Genomic DNA, 21,750 nt, shown 5'->3' with positions numbered 1-21,750 from the left:
TCATTTCTTGTCCTTTCTCTGTACTTGCTAAAGTATCACTCCCTCTTCTTATCTCCCTTCCCTCCCCTCTTACGTTTTGTCCCCTCTCATTCCTATCGTTTTCCTTACCTTTTTATTTATTTACGTCTATTTATTTATTTCTCTTTATTTCTTCCTCTTTCTCTCTTCCTCCAGTCCCCTCTCATTCTTCATATCCCCTCCTTCAACCTCATCCCCTCCCAAGACCTCTCACAGAAGAGCTGCCCCCCCCTTCAGTACGCCACTGATTATGACATTCTCCTTCTTAAAATAAAATAAAATAAAATCTCAATTTGTAAAACAACTTTTATATAGGCCTATACCGGTATACTTATTATATGTTACATGTATACGTAGCTCCCGGGACGTAGCTATTTAATACCATTATAGACATGGCAGCCATGTGTAATCATTCAGCAGGCGCATTCAATTTATTTAACGGGTTAGGCCATTTTAAATCGACTTTCGAAAAGTTTTTTGATACATTCATTGATTTCTCAAAAAGTAAAAATCGCAGTTTAACAAATAACGGTTCAAATGAAAGCCATTATTGGGGGCTAATTGTTGTATCACTATGAAAGGCCTGACACCAATATAAACACTTATTTCGGTGACCCAAGTTCATGGTCATTTCTGCTCACGCACTTTTTACAGATGGCCTAGAATTTCATATTTCGGTTTCAGCGATTGCCCGAAAATGGTGGTATGTTTTTGAAACGCGTTTCCGCTTGGAATGTAGATAGTTGTTGTTGCTATTACTGTTCGCGATTTTAATTTATGCACTTTTTAGCCGACAATTTTCAATGCATTTTACATAATAGAAATGTCGCTGGCATAAATACCGATATTTTTAACAGTATCGTTTTTTAAATCAAAATACCATCCAAAAGAGTTCCCAATACTTTTATGAAACCGTAGATACCAAATCGGACTGCAGGTGATGAACAGATTTTGAACTAGAATTAAAAGAACCAGCGTAGGCCTTCTCAAAATGTACTTTTTAAAATATCGAGTTGTTTAATTTTGGACTGCTTTTTCCTTGTTTTTTATAACAAGAAAATGCTTTACATACCCCAAACTTCTCACATAGTCTTGGCTAAGTGTCCGTTACTGGTTGATATTATTAGAATTAAACGATTTTCATGATTAACTTACTTTTACCGCAATGTTTTCCCTCGCAATGTTCAAATATATCCCCAAAATGGCGTTGCTTTCTGTCTCACATTAATGACAAGGTTATCCCAAGATGTGTGAGAGTTTCTGACACTATATTCACGGGTATTCTATAGCTATTCAAACATATACAAATTTGGCTGGTTTGCGATAAGCTATACCATTTTCACCCTGATGTGGTAGACTGGATCCTTCAGTTTTTCAACAACTACGCACGGTCATCGGGTTGTGCTGTTGGTGAATAAGGCAAAGTGACGGATTGTGGGTAAATAAAAGACGCCGTCATTAGAGGCCAGAAGTATTCAGGCTACTGATATGGCAGTGACATCAGCACTGTATGAATTTCATTACACTCCCTAGCGTTCGATCAAAGATATTTTGCACTATTTTAGCCTGTCTTTACACGGAGAACATGGGAATTTATTTATTTATTTATTTATTTATTTATTTATTTATTTATTTATTTATTTATTTATTTATTTATTTATTTATTTATTTATTTATTTATTTATTTATTTATTTATTTATTTATTTCAAATCTAAACGGCGCCTCGCGCCACTCAAACCACGCTATTTGCGGACCCCTGGTATAGGTAATAGATGACTATGAAAACTTTCCGCATACCGAATATGGGTTTAGCCCATATTTAATTGCCTTTAGGCCCTATGATTTATTTTTAGAAAAGAAAGCCTAAGACTGGAGCCTAATCAATTGAGAAGGGAATGGATTTTGTCACAGTAATATCAAAATTAATATCGTCCATAACAAGAAGGAATGCATCACGATTTTTTGATATCCAGCTATAGTATTTTAATTGATTTACACTGAACATGAAGCTATAATATCTCTACTATATAGCTTCATGCATGGACATTTGCAGACCGACCTTCTCCATGTAGCGAGTACCACATTAGATTGTGTTTACAAGAAATATATAATAAGCGCCACTTCCACGAAATGTCCTATATGCCAGCAACTTTGATGATAATATATTATCTACAACATCACACCTGTTTTTAAAGAACTCTCTTTTATCTATTCACCTCAAAGAAAGGATTAGAATTATTATAATAGAATCCCTGACCTGATGCAACGCATTTTTAATGAGTTGCTGAGGGACTAGAAATCTTTTATGGTCGAATGAACAACGTATGACCACTACACAGGTCAATGGCTTATTGTGTTCTGGCGGGTTATTTAAAAGCACGGTCCCTGAATTTTTCCAGACAAGGAACAATAGGAACAAATTGCCTGGCAATGGGGTCACATATAATCCCAGTCTATAGTGTGATCAGAACATTATAGGCAGGTAATCATTATAGTATAATCAGTACGAAAAGTCCAATGCGATTTTTAATGTATTTTAAAAAATTCAAAGAACCACTTTTTAGCGGGAATTTGTGCAAGTTACACAGCTGAAGTTGTAAAATGGTTGAAATACAACAATATTACGGCGTAAACAAGAATATGTTTGTTTGGTCTTTGTTCCTACAGCCACATCCCTTAAATGAAGCACCTAATGTCAGTGGGGTGACAACGAACTATGCATTAGCGGCTAATGTGTGCCTTTTGTGCTTACGGCTACTCAATCACACCCTTGGGTTTATGTATAACAATAGGTACTTTTCATTCCGTTAAGCGCTTTCACGCGACTTGCATTTGATCACTTATTGACAGTAGCAGTTTCCGAAACGTCTGCAAGTAAGTGGATATTTTATTGGACTAGTCGTAAGAAATCACAACTAACAATGCTACTATGAACAGTCCTGATGAATTTGTTCAAGAATCTAACTTCTACCATATTGGTGAGGGCAAAAAGCTATAGTCCGTGGTTTCAATCGGCGACTATCATATTACGTGCGAGCCCGCTATCCATGTACGAAGTTAGTGGTTGTTGCAGAATAATATTGTATGTTATATACTTCATTAATATATTCTTGTTCATTGATTGGTTAAAAGTGGATCACATGACCAAAAATAGTTCTACCATCAGTACTCCTATCCGTAAATAGTACCTCTAAGCCGTAAATAGTATTTTCAATGTCCCGGATGAGCCGTAAATAGTACCTCCAAGCCGTAAATAGTACTTTTGACCATGCCTTCCGCGTGCGCGCATTCGATGCGACGGAACAGTTCACGCACGCGAAACTACCATAGCGTGATTTCGCGCTGCTGTAATTGGTTAGCCTGATTTTAGCCTATTCAATTTTTTTGAAGGCCAAAACATAGGTTGTGCTTAAATTGGTCGTGCTGTTCACCCAGGATAGAAGCTGGAGAGTCAAAACGTCAAATAATTTTCTTTTAACCAATCAATGAACAAAGAACATATTAATGAAGTATATAAAACAAATATATACTGCCTTTATTCGAAGTTCTGGTTAAAACTATGGCTAACCAGAACCTCTCATGGCAGTGTATATTTGTATACTGTCTCACTTTTTTATTTCCACAAACTCTTGGCTGCGAATTATTATTATTATAGGGTCCATGAAGATATATGTTCTAGTAAACTTTTGTTGCAATTTGGAAAGACAAACGGCGGCCTGCAATAGTAACAGAACATGTTAAATGCGCTCAGTAATAACAATCTGATAGGGCGTGGGACTCAACACGATTCCACTGATACCCTTCATTGAGGGCGTCTCTGCATCAGATGGTTTTGTGATAGTGAATGAATGCAGGATATAGGTGAAGAACAAAAAGATCTCCATTTTGGCAAGATTTTCCCCAGGACATTGTCGATGACCTGTAAAACATAATACGGGATAGAAAAGAAGATTTAAATAAACATTTTACTCTCTGACTTGAAATTTAAATTATAACTGAGATCGAAACAGTTAAAGCTATCTAGTAACATTTGCTGAGGTGGACGCCCTCAATATTTTTCAAAATTATGTTTTTATACAGGATTGTAATGTACTTTATTAAACTAACATAATTATACCCTGCAAAAATTAAGACTTTAGGTGCTGTACAATGTAGGTCTGACAAATACCGTCGTTGATTGTATTAGGATGGAAATATTAGTCGAACGTGTACACAATGTACGCGAAGTACATAACACAGTACGTACATGGCGTGCGGGACACACATGAAAAGAAAATGAATTATAGTGGACGATGCTAGAATGCGAGCATATCTTTATTGTGCGGAGCAAACTTATATTATGATGTCGACATCACGGCCCGGCATAACGGTGAAGAATGTTGGTACTTATTGTGAATCATTCCCTGTTAATCGAAGTGTTTAGAATAATAAAACACCTATGACTGTTCTATTGTTACACCTTTCAAACGTTTATCAATATTTACCACAGTAAAGTAATACTTAAAAGCGTGTACTTAGATTCTTACGAGTATTAAAATTCTAAGCACATAAACACTAAATGCTTGCATAAAGTTCAACACATGTTTATTTCAAGTTATTTGAATCACGTTCTAGTCCTTTGAAAATGTTACATTTTGGTGCAAACTTGCAAGTTGTCAGTTCTTGAAAACAATAAAATACAAAAGAATTGCAGTACCTTTTTTACCAACAACTGAAAATCAATATTAGCGATGTGTGACTCATTTCCATTAATCCTGCTACATTTTATTTATTTAGTTGTTTAATCTGCCTATACATTCGCTGTGTCACTGTGTTAAACACATAAGGCGTGTAACAATGAAAACACTTCGATTAACAGTACAGGAAATGTTCGTAATGGATATGGCCATTGGTATGGTAAAGAGTAAACTATCTGACCTTTACTGAAAGGCATCAATTCTTCACGATGACGTAGCTTTCCATCATCATCCACGAACCTCTCTGGCCTGAATTGCTCCGGCTCCGCCCATACATCAGGGTCGTTATGCACTGCCCAATGATTGAAGACTACAGCTGTACCTTTTGGTATGTCATAGCCGACTAGTTTCGTGTCTTCGGAAGCCACACGGGGTACGCTAGCTGCCACCACCGTTCGAATGCGCTGAATCTCAAGCAGAACGGCTTCGGTGTAGGGGAGTAACGATCTATCGACCCATTGAGGCTTACATGTGGGGCCTACAACCGCATCTATTTCTTGATGCACTCTTTTCTGAATCTCTGGGTAATTCATCATATAAAGGAGAGCCCATCGCAAAGTTGATGTAGAAGTTTCAGTTCCAGCGGAGAACAGAACTGTTGTTGTAGCAATGAGAGACTTCAGGTGTATGTGGTTGACGCGATCACCAGTTTCGATTTTAGCAAGCTCAATTTCATTTAGAAAAACATCAACGATGTCTTTCATGTTATCCTTGTCAAAGGTTTGTCGATGCTCGTCAACGATAGTCGTGATAAACTTTCTTAATTCTGACATACTTGATACTATGCTTTTGTATCTTTGTGCAAAAATGTATTTTGCAACGGGAAGAAACGGGACCAAAATACCGGTTCCTAGATCATGAGTGACTTGGTTTAGGAGCAAGATAAGTCGCTTAAACACGCTGTCTGAATGATCATATCGCCTGCCCAAAACGACTGAACATATGACATTGGACACGCAATTTGCGATCAGAGTATGAGGATCAAAAGGCCCCCCTTTGGTATTGCGCATGTCATCAACCAATGTTGTTGCTTCCTTTATGATATTGCCTTCAAATCTGGTTCTCCCCACGCCGAAAGCCCGGAATGTGTTTAGTACAAAAGTACGCTGGTATTTCCATGATTTACCGGTGGTAAAAGGTATGGCTGAAAAAAAATAAAGATATTAGTTTCCAATTGATCATTGTTATCTGGCGACAAAGTCGTTGCCCAAAATGATAATGAATATTCCATGTAAGGTAGAAAGCGTCCAACCCACCTCTATAAGTGAGAGTCTGAGCTGTAAGATGTGCCCAAGTCCAATTTTGACATAGAAGAGAAGAAATAGAAACATTTAAAGTTTGCAAAAACTTTAGCAAAAGAATGGAACAAGTTTAAAATTTAATATTCACATTAGACTTCTCCGTAGTCCACTTGCCAACTGTGCATACATTTAAGCTTAGAACTCTGATTCAATTAATTTGTGCACAATTGATAGATTTTCACATCTGATCTTTTCAGTCACCGTACTCCCTCTGTTTGTTAGCTAAATTATAATCCTTTAGTTAGTTCTAACTGGCAACAAAGGTCAAATTGTAATATATATTTTTGTAATTTGAGGTAAATGGTTCAAAAACATGCAATTTTACATGTTTTATGAGTTACTTCATAATTTTAGTATTATATGTTATTTTTGCGAATTGGTTATGAAAAAGCTTGGACTGTGTTTTCCATTTTCTTTGGGCTTGACTGTCACTGGATACGAAAAAGGTCGAAAATGCCCTGAAGTGCATGTTTTTGGCCCTTATTACCAAAAATTGACCAAATATTTAAAATTTTAGTTTCATTGCCAGTTAGGACTAACTAAAGGATTAGGATTCAGCTATGTTTCATTTGGCAAAACAGGATAATATTTTTTCATCCAAAAAAATTAGTGCTGTTATCTTTTCTGGAATAGGGAGTAGTTTGATGCATATTTCATGAATGACATTATCTCTCTCTCTCTCTCTCTCATTTTCTCTCATCTTCTCTGAAAAGCACTTAAGGGATCTAAAATGAGCGTTTATTGGGTTTCGACAGTATTTTTTGTGGGACCTGAGAGCACCCCAGACCTATCGAATTGCATTCTGAATACGAAGCATGTCTTTCTGATATCAAATAATTTTCATGTTTTGAAAATCACAATATAATACAAATTTTATGACAAATTATAATAATTTGATATTTTTCAAATTTTTGATATAATACAGTCCTCGAAGTAAATTATATAAATCTAATGATATATTCTTAAAGTGTATGTAGCAGGGAGGAAAAGCCGACGGTCAATTGAAAATTTTGTCCTTTCATATTGAAGATATGGATTTTTTTCCCAAAAAGACCTAATTTTTTTTGGTGTTTTGGGGAAAAATCCATATCTTCAATACCAAAGGTCAAAATTTTCAATTGATCGTCGGCTTTTCATCCCACCTAAATACACTTTAAGTATAAATCATCAGATTTATAAAGTTTACTTCAAGTACTGTTAAATATCAAAAATATCAATTTTAATGATTTGCCATAAAATGTGTATTAAATTGCGAATTTCAAAAATCAAAATTATTTGATATCAGAATGACATTCTTCGTATTCAGAATGCAATTCGATATGTCTGATGTGCTCTAATGTCCCAAAATAAATACTGTCCAAACGTTCATACCCCAGCCCTTAAGAAAAACAGTTTTACATGGTCTCTATACATTCGTTTCTGTTTTGATACCTCGACTTTGGGAGATTATATAAAAAGGACGGCCTTATAAATTATTATATAACGTGCACAATAATCTGAGTATGTGACGTCAGGTATTTATGCCAGGGTAGTGTGCATGCCTAGGGTTAGACAAACTCACCTTCATCATACTCAATCTCTTCAAATAAGGTACTTCTTGGGCGGCCATTGACACGAGGATCTTGAGAGGTTTCTTTAATTGATCTCAGTCCATTAGCTACCACAATCAATTTGGTACCTATCTTCATGCTGAATACTTCACCATATTTCTTCGCCATGTCAGCAAACAATTGCTCTGGTTCTTTACCAGTGCGATAAAGGTTTAACGCGAGAATTGGAAGATTTCCCAGCAGAGGAACACACCATGGTCCTGGTGGTAGATTCTTGCGTCGTCTAAAACCATATGATGACAATAAGTATATGGCAAACAATACCAGTATTGTTTGGACATTGAAAATCGGCAAAAACAGCTCAAAATATGACATGTTCCTGCTGCTCTTGATTTGCAACTTATAAAACAATGGTTGCGATTATTAGTGCAGGATAATTCAAATCTGAATGATCAAATTTGTATACATATTTTTTGATCTGCTGCTCTAGTATCAATTTGCAATAACGTCACTAAGGACCACAATGGCCTCATCCCAGTTTAATAACCTCAACTACACATGCACAATCATAGTGCAAAATTTGACCTCAAATTGCAAGGTATGAATTTTTGTACCCAAAATTTTCAAAGATATGTACAAATATATTGGGGTTAAAGAATTATGCCCTGATTATGAGCATGTTGTGGATCCTAGTGCGTATTATACGGAGAAAGTTCAAGGCAACTATGTGATTGTGATCAATGCCTGAGTGAACCTGGTGAATGATATAGTTCAATGTCTACCATTTATTGTTTAAGTACACGTATTCCTACAGCATGTCCCAAAAAGAATGGTTCAACCCAAAACGGCTGATTAAAAAATGTACTCAAAGTTGTAGGTTGGCTAAAGTATTCATGTTTCCAATACTTTTTACTCCATCCAGTTTTGCGATGTCGTTGGTGAGATATGACATTTTATATTATGTAATCATCCAAAATACATTTTTGAGTTACTTTTCTTTCATTCACATTTTATTACGTAATTCAATCATAGACATTGCGAATAAAAAATTTGCATCATTATTAAAACAGATATGACAAAACAGTACACACAGTAGCATATGCCAACTTTTAGAGTCGGATAAAAACCTCGTAATGAACCGTTTATAGTAAGTATAGCCCAGAGTCCTTTTACATGAATCTGGAACCAACACACACATGAAGGCAAGATGGGGCTAGCAGATCATTTTACAACAAAATGAAAAGCAGATAATAAATAAATAAATAAATAAAAAAATAAAAAAAATAAATAAACAAATAAATAAATAAATAAGTAAATGAATGAATAAATAAATAAATAAAAATATAAACAAATAAACAAACAAATAAGTAAATAAATAAATGAGTATATAAATAAATACCCAGCAAACACAAAACGTTTTCGACATCATTCGCAAAAGGTTACAAAAGGTTGTCAGAAAACTTTTAAATGTCGGGTTATATAAAGGGTATATTAGGGGTGGTGCAATAATTATGTGTACCCCCCGAAGTGAATTATAGGGGGGGCAAAGATTTTTGGCAGGCCAAAGGGGGGCAAGCATTTTTGGCAGGTCAAAAGGGGGGTCAAGCGATTTTGGCAGGTCAAAAGGGGGCAAGCAATTTTTGGCACTGATATTTTGGGCACCGTTTCATATTACGCCCTAAAAAGGCGTAGGAAAACGTTAGGAACACGTTCAAATATGCAAAATTTCCTGCTCGCTGCGCTCGCACTATATGATAAGACAATTTAAGGTTTTAAATTCGGGTTCCCCAAAATCTTGCATGTGTAAGGGGGGGCAAAGATTTTTGGCACATCAAAGGGGGGGGCAAAGGTTTTTGGCACGTCGAAAGGGGGGCAAAGATTTTTGGCACGGCCAGAGGGGGGGCAAGCGATTTTTGGCAGACCATTTTGAGAATTCACCCCGGGGTACACATAATTATTGCACCACCCCTTAATGGTATAGAATGTTTTCATAACATTAAATAACATTTGTTGGTAATTTACTGCACAGCAAACGCAAATGTTATACAAAAAACATTTAAATGTCGGGTTATGTAAATGGTATAAAACGTTTTAATAACATTCCAAAAACATTTTTGAAAACTTGGTACAAAATCATTCTAAAGAGAATGTTATTTTGGGGTGGAACAAATATTTTGCAAAAAATGTTTGGCCAAAATATTTACAATAACGTTGTTAAAACCCGACATTTAAATGTTATTAAAACGTTTTGTAAAAAACATTTTAAGAACATTTCTGTGTTTGCTGGGTGCAAATATTTTAACATTATGTTATTTAAGTGTTGACAAAATATTTGGCCAAAAATGTTTGCAAATATAGTTTACAATGACATTTCAAAAACATTTTTAAAATATTGTTGTAATGTGTTTTCATACAAAGCGTTTTAAAACGATTTCATGACCTTTGTATAACCCGAAATTTTAATGTTATTAAAACGTTTTTACCTAAACCAAAACCCAATGTATAACTTATTTAAAACGTTTTAAAAACGTTTTTGTGTTTGCTGGGTAAATAAATAAATAAATAAATAAATAAATAAATAAATAAATAAATAAAATAAATAATTGAATAAATAAATAAACAAATAAAGAAAGAAAGAAACAAACAAATAATTAATTACGCTTATATGTCATACATCACTTGTACCATGTGTACAGTGGCTACATTTCAAGTCGATAAAAATACCATAGGGAAGTTGTGCAAAAGCTTAGACACACAATAGGCCTACATGACATTTTTAATCTGATTGTTAATATAATTATATAGAAAATTTTGAAATTGTGCACCAATAATTATTTCGAGAAAAATTTCCCCTATATGCCCCAACCAACAGTGATAGCTGCCATAGATAACACATTATACAATTGTGTTTTAGTGCTGTCTACCGTAGATAGTACATTGGACCATTGTGTTTCAATGATATCTACCGTAGATAGCACATTGGGCCATTGTTTTAATACTCCCTGCCGTAGATAACACATTGGAGCAATTCTGTTTAGTGCTGTCTACCGTAGATATCACCTTGGACTATAGTGTTTTAGTGCTGTCTACCATAGACAGCCCATTGGACCTTTGTGTTTTAGCGCTGTCTACAGCAGATAGCATATTAGAGCATTGTGTTCTAGTGCTATCTACCGTAGATATCACATTTTACTATTTAGTGTTTCAGTGCTGTCTACCATAGATAGCCCATTAGAGCATTGTGTTTTAGTGCGGTTTACCGTAGATAGCCCATTGGAGCATTGTGTTTTAGTGCTGTCTACCGTAGATAGCATATTAGAGCATTGTTTTCTAGTTTTATCTACCGTAGATATCACATTGGACCATCTACCATAAAGAGTATATTGAAACATTGTGTTTTAGTGCTATCTACCGTAGACACTACATTTGACCATTGTGTTGTAGTGTTAAGTTTTAGTGCCGTCGACCGTATATAGCATATTGGACTATTGTGTTTTAGTGCACTATCTACCATAAATATTACATTGGAACATTCTGTTTTGGTGCTGTCTACCATAGATAGCACATTGGACTATTAAGTTTAGTGATGTCTACCATAAATATTACATTGGGCTATTGTGTTTTAGTGCTATCTACCATAAATAGTGCATTGCAACATTCTGTTTAGTGCTGTCTACCGTAGATAGTACAATAAAGCACATTGGACTATTTTGTTTTACTGCTATCTACCGTAGATATCACAGATATCTACCATAAACAGTACATTGGAACATTGTGTTTCAGTGCTACCTACCATAAATAGCACATAGGACCTTTGTGTTTTAGTGCTATCTACTGTAAATAGCACATTGGACCATTGTGTTTTAGTGCTATAATTAGACCATTATGTTTCAGGAAAGTCTACCATAGATAGCACATTGGAGCATTGTGTTTTAGTGCTGTCTACCATAAACAGTACATTGGAACATTGTGTTTTAGTGCTGTCTACCGTAGATAGTACATTTGAATATTGTGCTTTAGTGATATCTTCCGTAGATATCACATTGGAACATGGTGTTTCAGCGCTGTCTACGGTAGACAGCACATTGAAGCACTGTGTTTTAGTGCTAATGTAGATAGCATATTGGACCATTGTGTTTTAGTGCTATCATTGGACCATTGCGTTTTAGTGCTATGTACCATAAATAGTATATTGGATCATTGTGTTTTAGTGTTATCAACTGAAGATAGCACATTTGACCATTGTATTTTAGTAATGTCTACCGTAGATATCACATTGGACTATTGTGTTTTAGTGCTGTCTACCATAAATATTACATTGCAACATTCTGTTTTAGTGCTGTCTACTGTAGATAGCATATTGGACTATTGTGTTTTAGTGCTGTCTACCGTCATGACCGTAGATATCACATTGGAACATTGTGTTTCAGCGCTGTCTACGGTAGACAGCCCATTGGAGCACTGTGTTTTAGTGCTACCTACTGTAGATAGCACATTGTGTTTTAGTGCTATCCTTGGACCATTGTGTTTTAGCAATGTCTACCGTAGATAGCACATTGGACTATTAAGTTTTAGTGCCGTCGACCGTAGATAGCACATTGGACTATTGTGTTTTGGTGCTGTCTACCATAGATATTACATTGGAACATTGTGTTTGAGTGATATCTACCGTAGATAGCACATTGGAGCAGTGTTTTAGTGCTGTCTACCATAGATAGCACATTGGAACATTGTGTTTGAGTGATATCTACCGTAGATAGCACATTGGAGCAGTGTTTTAGTGCTGTCTACCATAGATAGCACATTGGAACATTGTGTTTGAGTGATATCTACCGTAGCTATCTAGCGTAGATAGGACATTGTACCATGATTGTGTTTTGCCATAGATAGCAAATTGGACCATTGTGTTTTAGTGCTATCATTGGACCATTGTGTTTTAGTGCTATGTACCATAAATAGTACATTGGACCGTTGTGTTTTAGTGCTGTCTACTGTAGATAGCACATTTGACCATTGTTTTTTTAGTGCTATCATTGGACCATTGTGTTTTAGTAATGTCTACCGTAGATAGCACATTGGAACATTGTGTTTTAGTGCTGTCTACCATAGATAGCACATTGGACTATTATGTTTTAGTGCCATCTACCATAAAGAGCACATTGGACTATTTTGTTTTAGTGCTGTCTACCATAGATATCACATTGGAACATTGTATTTCAGCGCTGTCTACGGTAGACAGCACATTGGAGCACTGTGCTTTAGTGCTATCTACTGTAGATAGCACATTGTGTTTTAGTGCTATCCTTGGACCATTGTGTTTTAGTAATGTCTACCATAGATAGCACATTGGACTATTAAGTTTTAGTGCCATCGATCGTAGATAGCACATTGGACTATTGTTTTAGTGCCATCTACCGTAGATATCACATTGGAACATTGTATTTCAGCGCTGTCTATGGTAGACAGCACATTGGAGCACTGTGGTTTAGTGCTACCTACTGTAGATAGCACATTGTGTTTTAGTGCTATCCTTGGACCATTGTGTTTTAGTAATGTCTACCGTAGATAGCACATTGGACTATTAAGTTTTAGTGCCATCGATCGTAGATAGCACATTGGACTATTGTTTTAGTGCCATATCACATTGGAACATTGTATTTCAGCGCTGTCTATGGTAGACAGCACATTGGAGCACTGTGCTTTAGTGCTACCTACTGTAGATAGCACATTGTGTTTTAGTGCTATCCTTGGACCATTGTGTTTTAGTAATGTCTACCGTAGATAGCACATTGGACTATTAAGTTTTAGTGCCATCGATCATAGATAGCACATTGGACTATTGTTTTAGTGCCATCTACCGTAGATATCACATTGGAACATTGGTAGACAGCACATTGGAGCACTGTGCTTTAGTGCTACCTACTGTTTTAGTGCTATCCTTGGACCATTGTGTTTTAGTAATGTCTACCATAGATAGCACATTGGACTATTAAGTTTTAGTGCCATCGATCGTAGATAGCACATTGGACTATTGTTTTAGTGCCATCTACTGTAGATATCACATTGGAACATTGTATTTCAGCGCTGTCTATGGTAGACAGCATATTGGAGCACTGTGTTTTAGTGCTACCTACTGTAGATAGCACATTGTGTTTTAGTGCTATCCTTGGACCATTGTGTTTAAGTAGGTAATGTCTACCGTAGATAGCATGTTGGACTATTAAGTTTTAGTGCCGTCGACCGTAGATAGCACATTGGACTATTGTGTTTTGGTGCTGTCTACCATAGATATTACATTGGAATATAGTGTGTGAGTAATATCTACCATAGATAGCACATTGGACTATTGTGTTTTAGTGCTGTTTACCATTGTTATTTAACCTGGGGTGACCAATCAATGCACTGGCACTGTTCTCCCTTGGTTCCCAGAGAAGGGCCACGGCGGTTTACATTGCAACTCAGGAAGTCAGTATCTTCATAGATACTTATAGGCTAGTCAAATTTAAAAAATCACCCACCATTAATTGAAACAGAATCCATTTAGCATACGTCATCTCGCAAAAGCTCACACAAAAACATATAAAAAGTCCCAAAAATATCAATTTAAGGAACAGTGCCTAATTTGAATAAATTTCAAATTTGGTCAGATCTTGCTAAAATGATTCAGAAAAGTATAGTTTGACAATTGTCAAAATGGTGATGCTTTCCCCAATCACTCACTTTCTCCAGGGAACAGGCTTTTTCCACGCTGTTCCACTTACATTGACAGTGTTGTTTCATTAAGTTGATAGAAGAATATTATTCCCTTGGGGAGGATGAGCATTTTCGTGTACTCAAAATCCCCTTTGTTATTGCTGTATTAATAGCACACTATTGACTATGCAAAATGACTGGTTCACAGGTACCTTTCTTTGAAGGTACATAGACTACCGACACATTAGAAAGCCTACAACTTTCCTGATCCTAATCTGCAACAAGAAACTATTGCTTCCCTCTTTTATAGAGTTATAAGTCCTTAACCGCCCTAGTATGGCAACAAGGATTGTCCATACAGTCTAAACGCAGGACAACCGATTGTTATTGTTCTGCAAGGCTCACTCAGTCATTTAATAAGGCAATACAAACGATCGAATTTGGTATTCAAATGAACAAAATTTTGAGTTAAACCTTTTCAGTGTAAAATTTTTTTCTCGGCCAAATGAAAAGCAATAATTTTCATTTTTTCAGTAAATGTCAGGAAAAACTGTAATGCTTGATACTGTATTTTTTTTCAAATCTTAGTGTTAAACTTAGTCGTGAAATTCAGTCATTTTGTGTATGATTTTCGATTTTGATAGGCTTCAACTCTGCCCTTGAGCCTTTTTTTGGATCAACCTTTTAGCTTTTCAAAGTAATATAGTTAAGCTAAAGAAGGATTTTCCCAACTTTCTAACGCACATGTCCGTTAGCGATATATCATAGTTTTGTCAGAATTTCCGTTTTGATGCCATAATTTTTTACTACCAGCTGAAAAATTTTCAAATCCACGCGTGAAATACTAGCATTGTGGATCGATATCTCTGGGTGCCCGGCCTGGATACAGTGTTGCCAGAACTTCAATATAGCAAAGAAATTACCTAGTGTTTCAATTGTCATGAAGGTGACTGGGTATAGTGCCTTTTGTTTGTGATTGCTGGCCACCGAAAGTCATAATGAAGCAGCCAAAACAATACAAGGTTAAACATGGAAGTTTATAACAACCTATTATAATGACCTAAAGGAAAAATCATTTATGGCAACAATGAGCCTTGCATTGTAAGTCATGGTTCAAATGTGTTGAGTACCCACCCCACCCCATAGGCCTACATAATATTACATACCGGTACCTTATAATATTTATATAGCACGGCTATAGCTATACATTTAGAAAGTAGGTCCTATAGCGCTAAATTATGACAAATAGGCCTACACAAACCCGAACGCAAGTCTGAAGGGTGTAATGAAAATGCCAACCCGCGATGGGGGGGGGGGGGGCATTCAAAATTCACCTGGAGATAGGAGGGACATAAAATTAAAATCCCCTCTAATAACACGCGAATTTTGCTAGGTTTGGATTTTCCCATGGACCTCATCCTAGGTAAATGAACAAACAAACAAATAAACAAACAGACAAAATGGTTTTCATAATCATGGAATCCATAGCCCCTATAAATTGAAATTGCAGGCTATCACGGGAGCAAATTTCCAAAATTCACCTCATTTACCAGAATTGGGGATTTGGGCTACCAAATCGCTGGTCAGGCAATCCTGGTTTTCGATGGAAAAGGGACCTGGTTGACAACAATTGAAATATCGATTATTTCTGCTGGTTGCTCTCGAAATAGAGTACTGAGTTTGACATTTCGAGCATGAAGGGAAAAAGGGTAAAATAAAAACGGAAATTCTGACAAAACTATAATATATAGACCCACACGATGTGCTTTACAGAGGTGGGAAATATCTTTCTTTAGCAAACTATATTAGTTTGAGACACTAAAAAATAAATTCCAAAAAAAACTCGCGAGCCAACTAAAGGCCTATAAAAATCAAAAAAATCACACTAAAAGACACAATTTGATGCTTAATTTTAACACCAGGATTTTAAAAAAAAATGTTCATCCAAGCACTATGTTTTTATTTGACATTACTGAAGAAAAAAAAAATTTGCTTTATATTTGACCGAGAAAATAAATTTCATAGCAAAAAGGTGTATCTCGGAATTGTGCTGATTTTAACATGTATCGATCGACTTTTAGCGCGACTAAGCAGAACAAAAGAACGGTTGTCCTGCGTTTAGACTGCATAATGGTACAATATTAAGCGTTCAATTTCACACAAAAAAGAATGACACTTATACGTAACTGATCAAAAAAATCTGAATTGGATGGAAAAACTAATTTGTCATACACAGACAACCATCAAGAGATGGGTACAACTTCATTCATTTTGTAATATTAAGATAGAAATTTATTTACAAAGTCTCAGATTACAGATAATTTGGTTACAATTATAATAGATTCCGTACTATACGGTCCACAACTTTTTACAATAAGTCAAAAAATATTTTACGGAGATACAGGGGTAGAATGGGTTTCAAAATGATTAACTCTGACAAATTACATTTGAAAAACATACTCCCCCTGTGGAAGATACTTCCAAAATCTTCCACTGGGGTAGTGTGGATTTTAAATGGAATAGCCCAATATACTCCAGCCTTATGTACTCTGATGACTGATGATGCACTTTGAGTACACCATCTTGATTCTTGATGCCACAAAAATCACACTAAATTTTCACATAGAAGGGTTGTCTGATAAAGAAATTTGATTAGTCATTAAAGAAAGGGTTTTCCTGAAATAGTCAATAATTTTGATTGTTTGCAATGTTGTAGATTTGTTTTTACATAAAGTACACTATAGTATTCAGCAAATTCCTTCAGCGTTGTCCGTCTGCTCTTCCTGATTATCATGTAAAAAGAACTAGATCACATGATGCTACACAGCTTGACCAGCGAATGAGGTGCTGATGTGATGATTCAATTAGCCAATCAGAACACCACTTCTGTTTTTACACCACAAACATCACCAAATTGGCAGACCGCTGAAGAACTTTGCTGAAAACTATTACAGCAATAAAAGGATTTATTCCTAATGCAAGTCATTCGTTCTAGTAATACAATAATTTATATCAATTAAATCAAGTTTAAAATTAAATTCATACAATAAGACCAAGAAAATAGTTGAAAAATTGTTGGGTTGGTATAACAAAAAAATACCAAGAAAAACACCCCCCCAAAAAAAAAAAAACACAACCAAAAACATTTAGGCACTTTGCACATAACAATGAAGAGTGGCATTGAATAGATTTTTCACCACCGTATTTTCAATTTCAGCTTTAAAAATGCTCATTCCCCAAATTTATACAGAACGTAAATACAAATTTGAAAATATTTTTGTTAAACAAATAAACCTGCAAGAAATTGTTTGTACATAAACATTATGTAGCCAGAGGTTTCCAGTGGTTTAAAAATCTCAACCTTTTTTGGAGAAAAGTGGGGGGATGAGGCTGTGCATCACAAAAATGTCCCTTGAAAAGTTATGCCAACCCACCAATTTTTTTCTTGGTCTAAGCACACACTTGTAATTAAGTTTTTCATAAAATCAAACATAACATTAATGCTTGTCTCCTTGGGTGAAAAATCAAAACCATAAGAGATTGATGAAGCTCTGCAAACTACTTTGACTATGAGTCCCTCCACCCCTATTTTGCAACAAAATCCCAAATGGATCAAAATAATATGTTAAACCAGTATAACATTAATTTTGTAACACCATCCTTGCTATGTTCAAAGGGCTTTGTCAATCTTTTCAGGCATGAGAAGCCATCTCAATAACAAAAATGCATACAATCTGGCCAAAAATGCTCCACAAAGCAGACAAGAACACACAAACCCCCAGGAAGTCCTGTCTAAACAGCAATATTCTCATGCCAAAATTCTTTTGAATTGTTTGTTCCTTTATTGGTCTATACCAGTTGAAATCCATACCCCCCTTTTTATTTTTGAAGACATGACCCTTATAATCTCCCAAACAGGAGGTTTAGATTTCAAAGGCAGTCGCCCATTTAGGTAACCTCATTTGAAATTTCCACTCCCTTTAATAAGGTCATGTCTTCCACAGGGGAAGTATGGACTAGCCCATTACTTCATGTCACTCACATCAACCAGTTATTGGCATTTATTGTCAACTATAGAACTGACTGCTACAGAGTACAGTAAATATATATATTTTAATTATAAATTGATTCGGATTTTTGATTACCAGTACTTAATTTTTGATAGTCAAACGTTGATTAGTGAATTTTGATGATCAAGTCTAATATTTACATTTACATTTAGATTTATAGACTCCAACAGAGTACCATGCATAACCAAATTGTTAACCCACCATGTTGAAATGACACGAATATTGTGTACATGTACCTCTGATAGTTATTGGTAAAAAGCCTCAAATGGAACGATAATTGACATCTCTAAGGCCTAAAAAATGTTTGATTGGCGTAACCCGACCGACCCTAAAAATAGGCCAGACCCTGACTTTTTTTTGCGAAAATTTCTTAGGCCTAAGCTAGCATGTCACAAAGCTATACAAATGTAGTACTAAGCATGTATTATTAGGCTATTCTATTTGAATTCCATAAACCTCCTATGGAAGACATGACCTTAATGTCCGACACAGGGGGTGTATATTTCAAATGGAGTAACCCATTCAGTTACCCCATCTGAAATTGACACTCCATGTGGGAGAGAGTAAGATGTTCCAGTTGAACTACCGTAAAAAATTGATAATAAGCATGTGGCTATCATTGAGTTGCACAGAGGACAAGTACAAATTGTACGGTGGGGGGCCTGAAAAAAATGACCACACATTTTCTTGGAAAAATTGAGTTTATATGCTTTTCTTTGGGGTTGACCCATAATTTTCATGTCAAAAAGGGGGCCCTGAAATTTTCAAGGTCTGTAAAGGGGGGCCCTAAAAATTTTCGCGATAAAATGTTTTTGCATCAGGCCCCCTTACAAGTGTTTGTGAACGGTCCCTGATCCCTGGCACCTGCCTGTGTAACTCAAAATGTCACTTATAAATAATTAACCCTAGCTTCTCCATGTTCTGCACATCTCTATATTTATGTTTATACAACATGACTGGTCAGTGGTCACTTGCTTTGTATGCCAAGAGGGATGTTATGATTTGTCAGTGGCGGTATAAGGGAATTTGTGGTAAGCCATATCACAGTAGTTTTCCGATCTCTCTATAATTAAGCAAAATGTCCGTCTCTGTTAAGACAGAGTGTCTGGAGTATACATGTTTTGAGACATACAGTAGAAACGGTAAGATATGGTCCCGGATTATATGGTCGGTACACAAACCATAATAAATGTGGCAAATGAAAAGCAAATGCTGAATCGGTCACTGGGTTTTTATAATTTCAAACCCTTAATTATTATAGAGATAACAAATAAACAATATATACACATTATAGCATCATGCAGCATTTGTACAAATATGAATAATACACAAATTCAACAATGCTGAGCTGAGTAAAGCTGCTGTGAACAAATATAGTGACGTTAAAATATAATATCATTTGAATAATTATACAGACTAGTGAGTAGTTTGGTTTTGTTCTGATGAAATTGTACAATTATTTACCTTCAAACCTAATGAATCTATTCAGTGATAGTCATCATTTGGTTCTCCATAAGAGCCCCATATTACTGGGCCTATAATATTCCAGGGCCAGCATCCTTGCTTATGCTCTTGTGGTGACCAAGTTTTGTAATATTTTCTCAAAATATCAAGAGCAATCTCAAGAACTACTGAACGAAATAATAGGCTTGTTTGTAAAGCTTAGTACATTTTCCATGCTGATCCCAAATATGGTAATAATTTAGTAGGAATATGTCATTCGCCTAATGGCACTACATCAGTCTCCATTGACATAATAAAGGGTACATACAGACCCTTAATTCTTTTTGGGATTTTCAGATAAAGGAACTTTCTATTTGTATGTACAGTCAGTCTACTCTGAAGTACAAAGTACCGACGCGGACGCACACATTGTGCCGACTTTAAAGGCACGCATACCTCAGCAGAGACGCAGCACTGCACACTGTTTACGTGCTGTATGCTCGAGCGTTGTCACTTTGTACTTCATAGTGGACATACTGTATATGAAATTTACCCCAGGGCATAGGAGCCAATGTGCGCCATTAGGCTATTCTGTTGTGCGTGCGACAGCAAAATGACAAACGAGTAAGGTCAAAGGCCTGCTTATACATTTGACCAGTCACATCAGGTGAACTTTGCAGGAGAATCAAATTTAAAATAATACTTTCATTTGTTTCTAATTTAAAAAAAATTGTTTGATCAACAGGAAGGTCAAGTATTCGGATGTACAATTCTATGATTCAACAATAGTGCTTGACCTCAGAAACTAAATAAGTAGCTAAGTAGAGAGCGGTTCTCAGGCCTTGTGCAAAATGACCTCAAATGGACCCAAAAATGGCCTCTGACCTCAAGCTTGCTGACATTACACATGTCAATGTGTCATTGGGTCCAGGTCCCAATAAAATCCATTTAAGCATGTGGAAGAAATTAACAAAAGAAGGCCCAAACATAGTTTTGAAAAATGTTTAACATTTTCTGCACAACCACCAAGACACACCCCCTACATGTTTTCACCAACAAACGTGGACCCTATGAGCCTCATATATGTGACATGATCAAGGGGAATGAGTCACATGTCGACCCTGGTCAAAAATGAGTTTTTTAGAGAGAACATTTAGGGCTTTCAGAAACTGACAAAAAGAAAAAATGTTAGGGTTGGGCCTAGGTTATGTCGGGTTACGCCAATCAAACAATTTTTTTTAGGCCTTAAGGCCCCTAACAGTCAATTTTGAGTTTCCCGTCACATAATTTCTGAAAACAAGTGAGGTAACTTTTTCATTATTCATTATTCATTATTTTTCTGCCTTTCATTATATGACCAACACGCATGTAAAATGTGTTGTTATTTGCCGCTCACAGCGGCTCACTCACTTGAAGATTCATGTTTAGCCCAAATGAGATTCAAAAGTATATTAAAAAGAGTCTGCAAGTGCAAGGTTGACAGCAAAAATAAAGGGATATTCATAATTTTTTTTGCAAATATAACCAGTTTTGATCAGTATTTTTTGGAAAATCACAATAATGAATTCAAGTGAGGGTCAGAAAATGAAGTGAGGGCGGGTGACGGGAAACTCAAAATCGACTTTCCTTGGCCTAATATGTGAAATGTCATAGGTGGGTCCAAATTTGTCAGTGAAAACAAACACACACACTATTACTTTGGAGCTCATTTTATATTCCCCTTTTCAAACTTTGTTTGGCGGGAAAATAAATTGTTTTACCTCAGTCCTTAACCCTTATCCTACTGTTTTATTTTTGTTGCATATTTTACTTAATAGGTGGGTACCTATTTGGTATGCACCAATAAATAACAATTGATTTTTGCTATACAGTAATACCAAAATAAGTACCAACATAGCCCACATGATGTCACTAACACATCATAATATAATTTGCCTA

General features: G+C 35.9%; 1 protein-coding gene and 1 long non-coding RNA gene across 2 annotated transcripts; both read right to left on the bottom strand.

The window, feature by feature from the left end:
* Positions 1 to 2,583: 2,583 nt before the first annotated feature.
* On the bottom strand, positions 2,584 to 8,047 carry LOC140145859 (cytochrome P450 2J6-like). The gene is made up of 3 exons (XM_072167547.1): positions 7,618 to 8,047; positions 4,937 to 5,899; positions 2,584 to 3,938 (listed from the first exon to the last, which is right to left on the bottom strand). The coding sequence occupies exons 1-3, from the start codon at positions 7,979 to 7,981 to the stop codon at positions 3,757 to 3,759; spliced, it is 1,509 nt and encodes a 502-aa protein (XP_072023648.1). The 5' UTR covers positions 7,982 to 8,047; the 3' UTR covers positions 2,584 to 3,756.
* A 9,636-nt stretch (positions 8,048 to 17,683) lies between these two features.
* LOC140145858 (uncharacterized) lies at positions 17,684 to 21,309 on the bottom strand. The gene is made up of 2 exons (XR_011858140.1): positions 18,826 to 21,309; positions 17,684 to 18,719 (listed from the first exon to the last, which is right to left on the bottom strand). It is a non-coding gene; the product is annotated as an uncharacterized lncRNA (long non-coding RNA).
* Between the last annotated feature and the right edge of the window lie 441 nt (positions 21,310 to 21,750).

The sequence above is a fragment of the Amphiura filiformis genome, chromosome 2, assembly GCF_039555335.1.
Source record: "Amphiura filiformis chromosome 2, Afil_fr2py, whole genome shotgun sequence".
Lineage (NCBI taxonomy): Eukaryota > Metazoa > Echinodermata > Ophiuroidea > Amphilepidida > Amphiuridae > Amphiura > Amphiura filiformis.
Note: the sequence above shows the minus strand (reverse complement) of the source record. Positions and strands in the feature narration are given on the sequence as shown.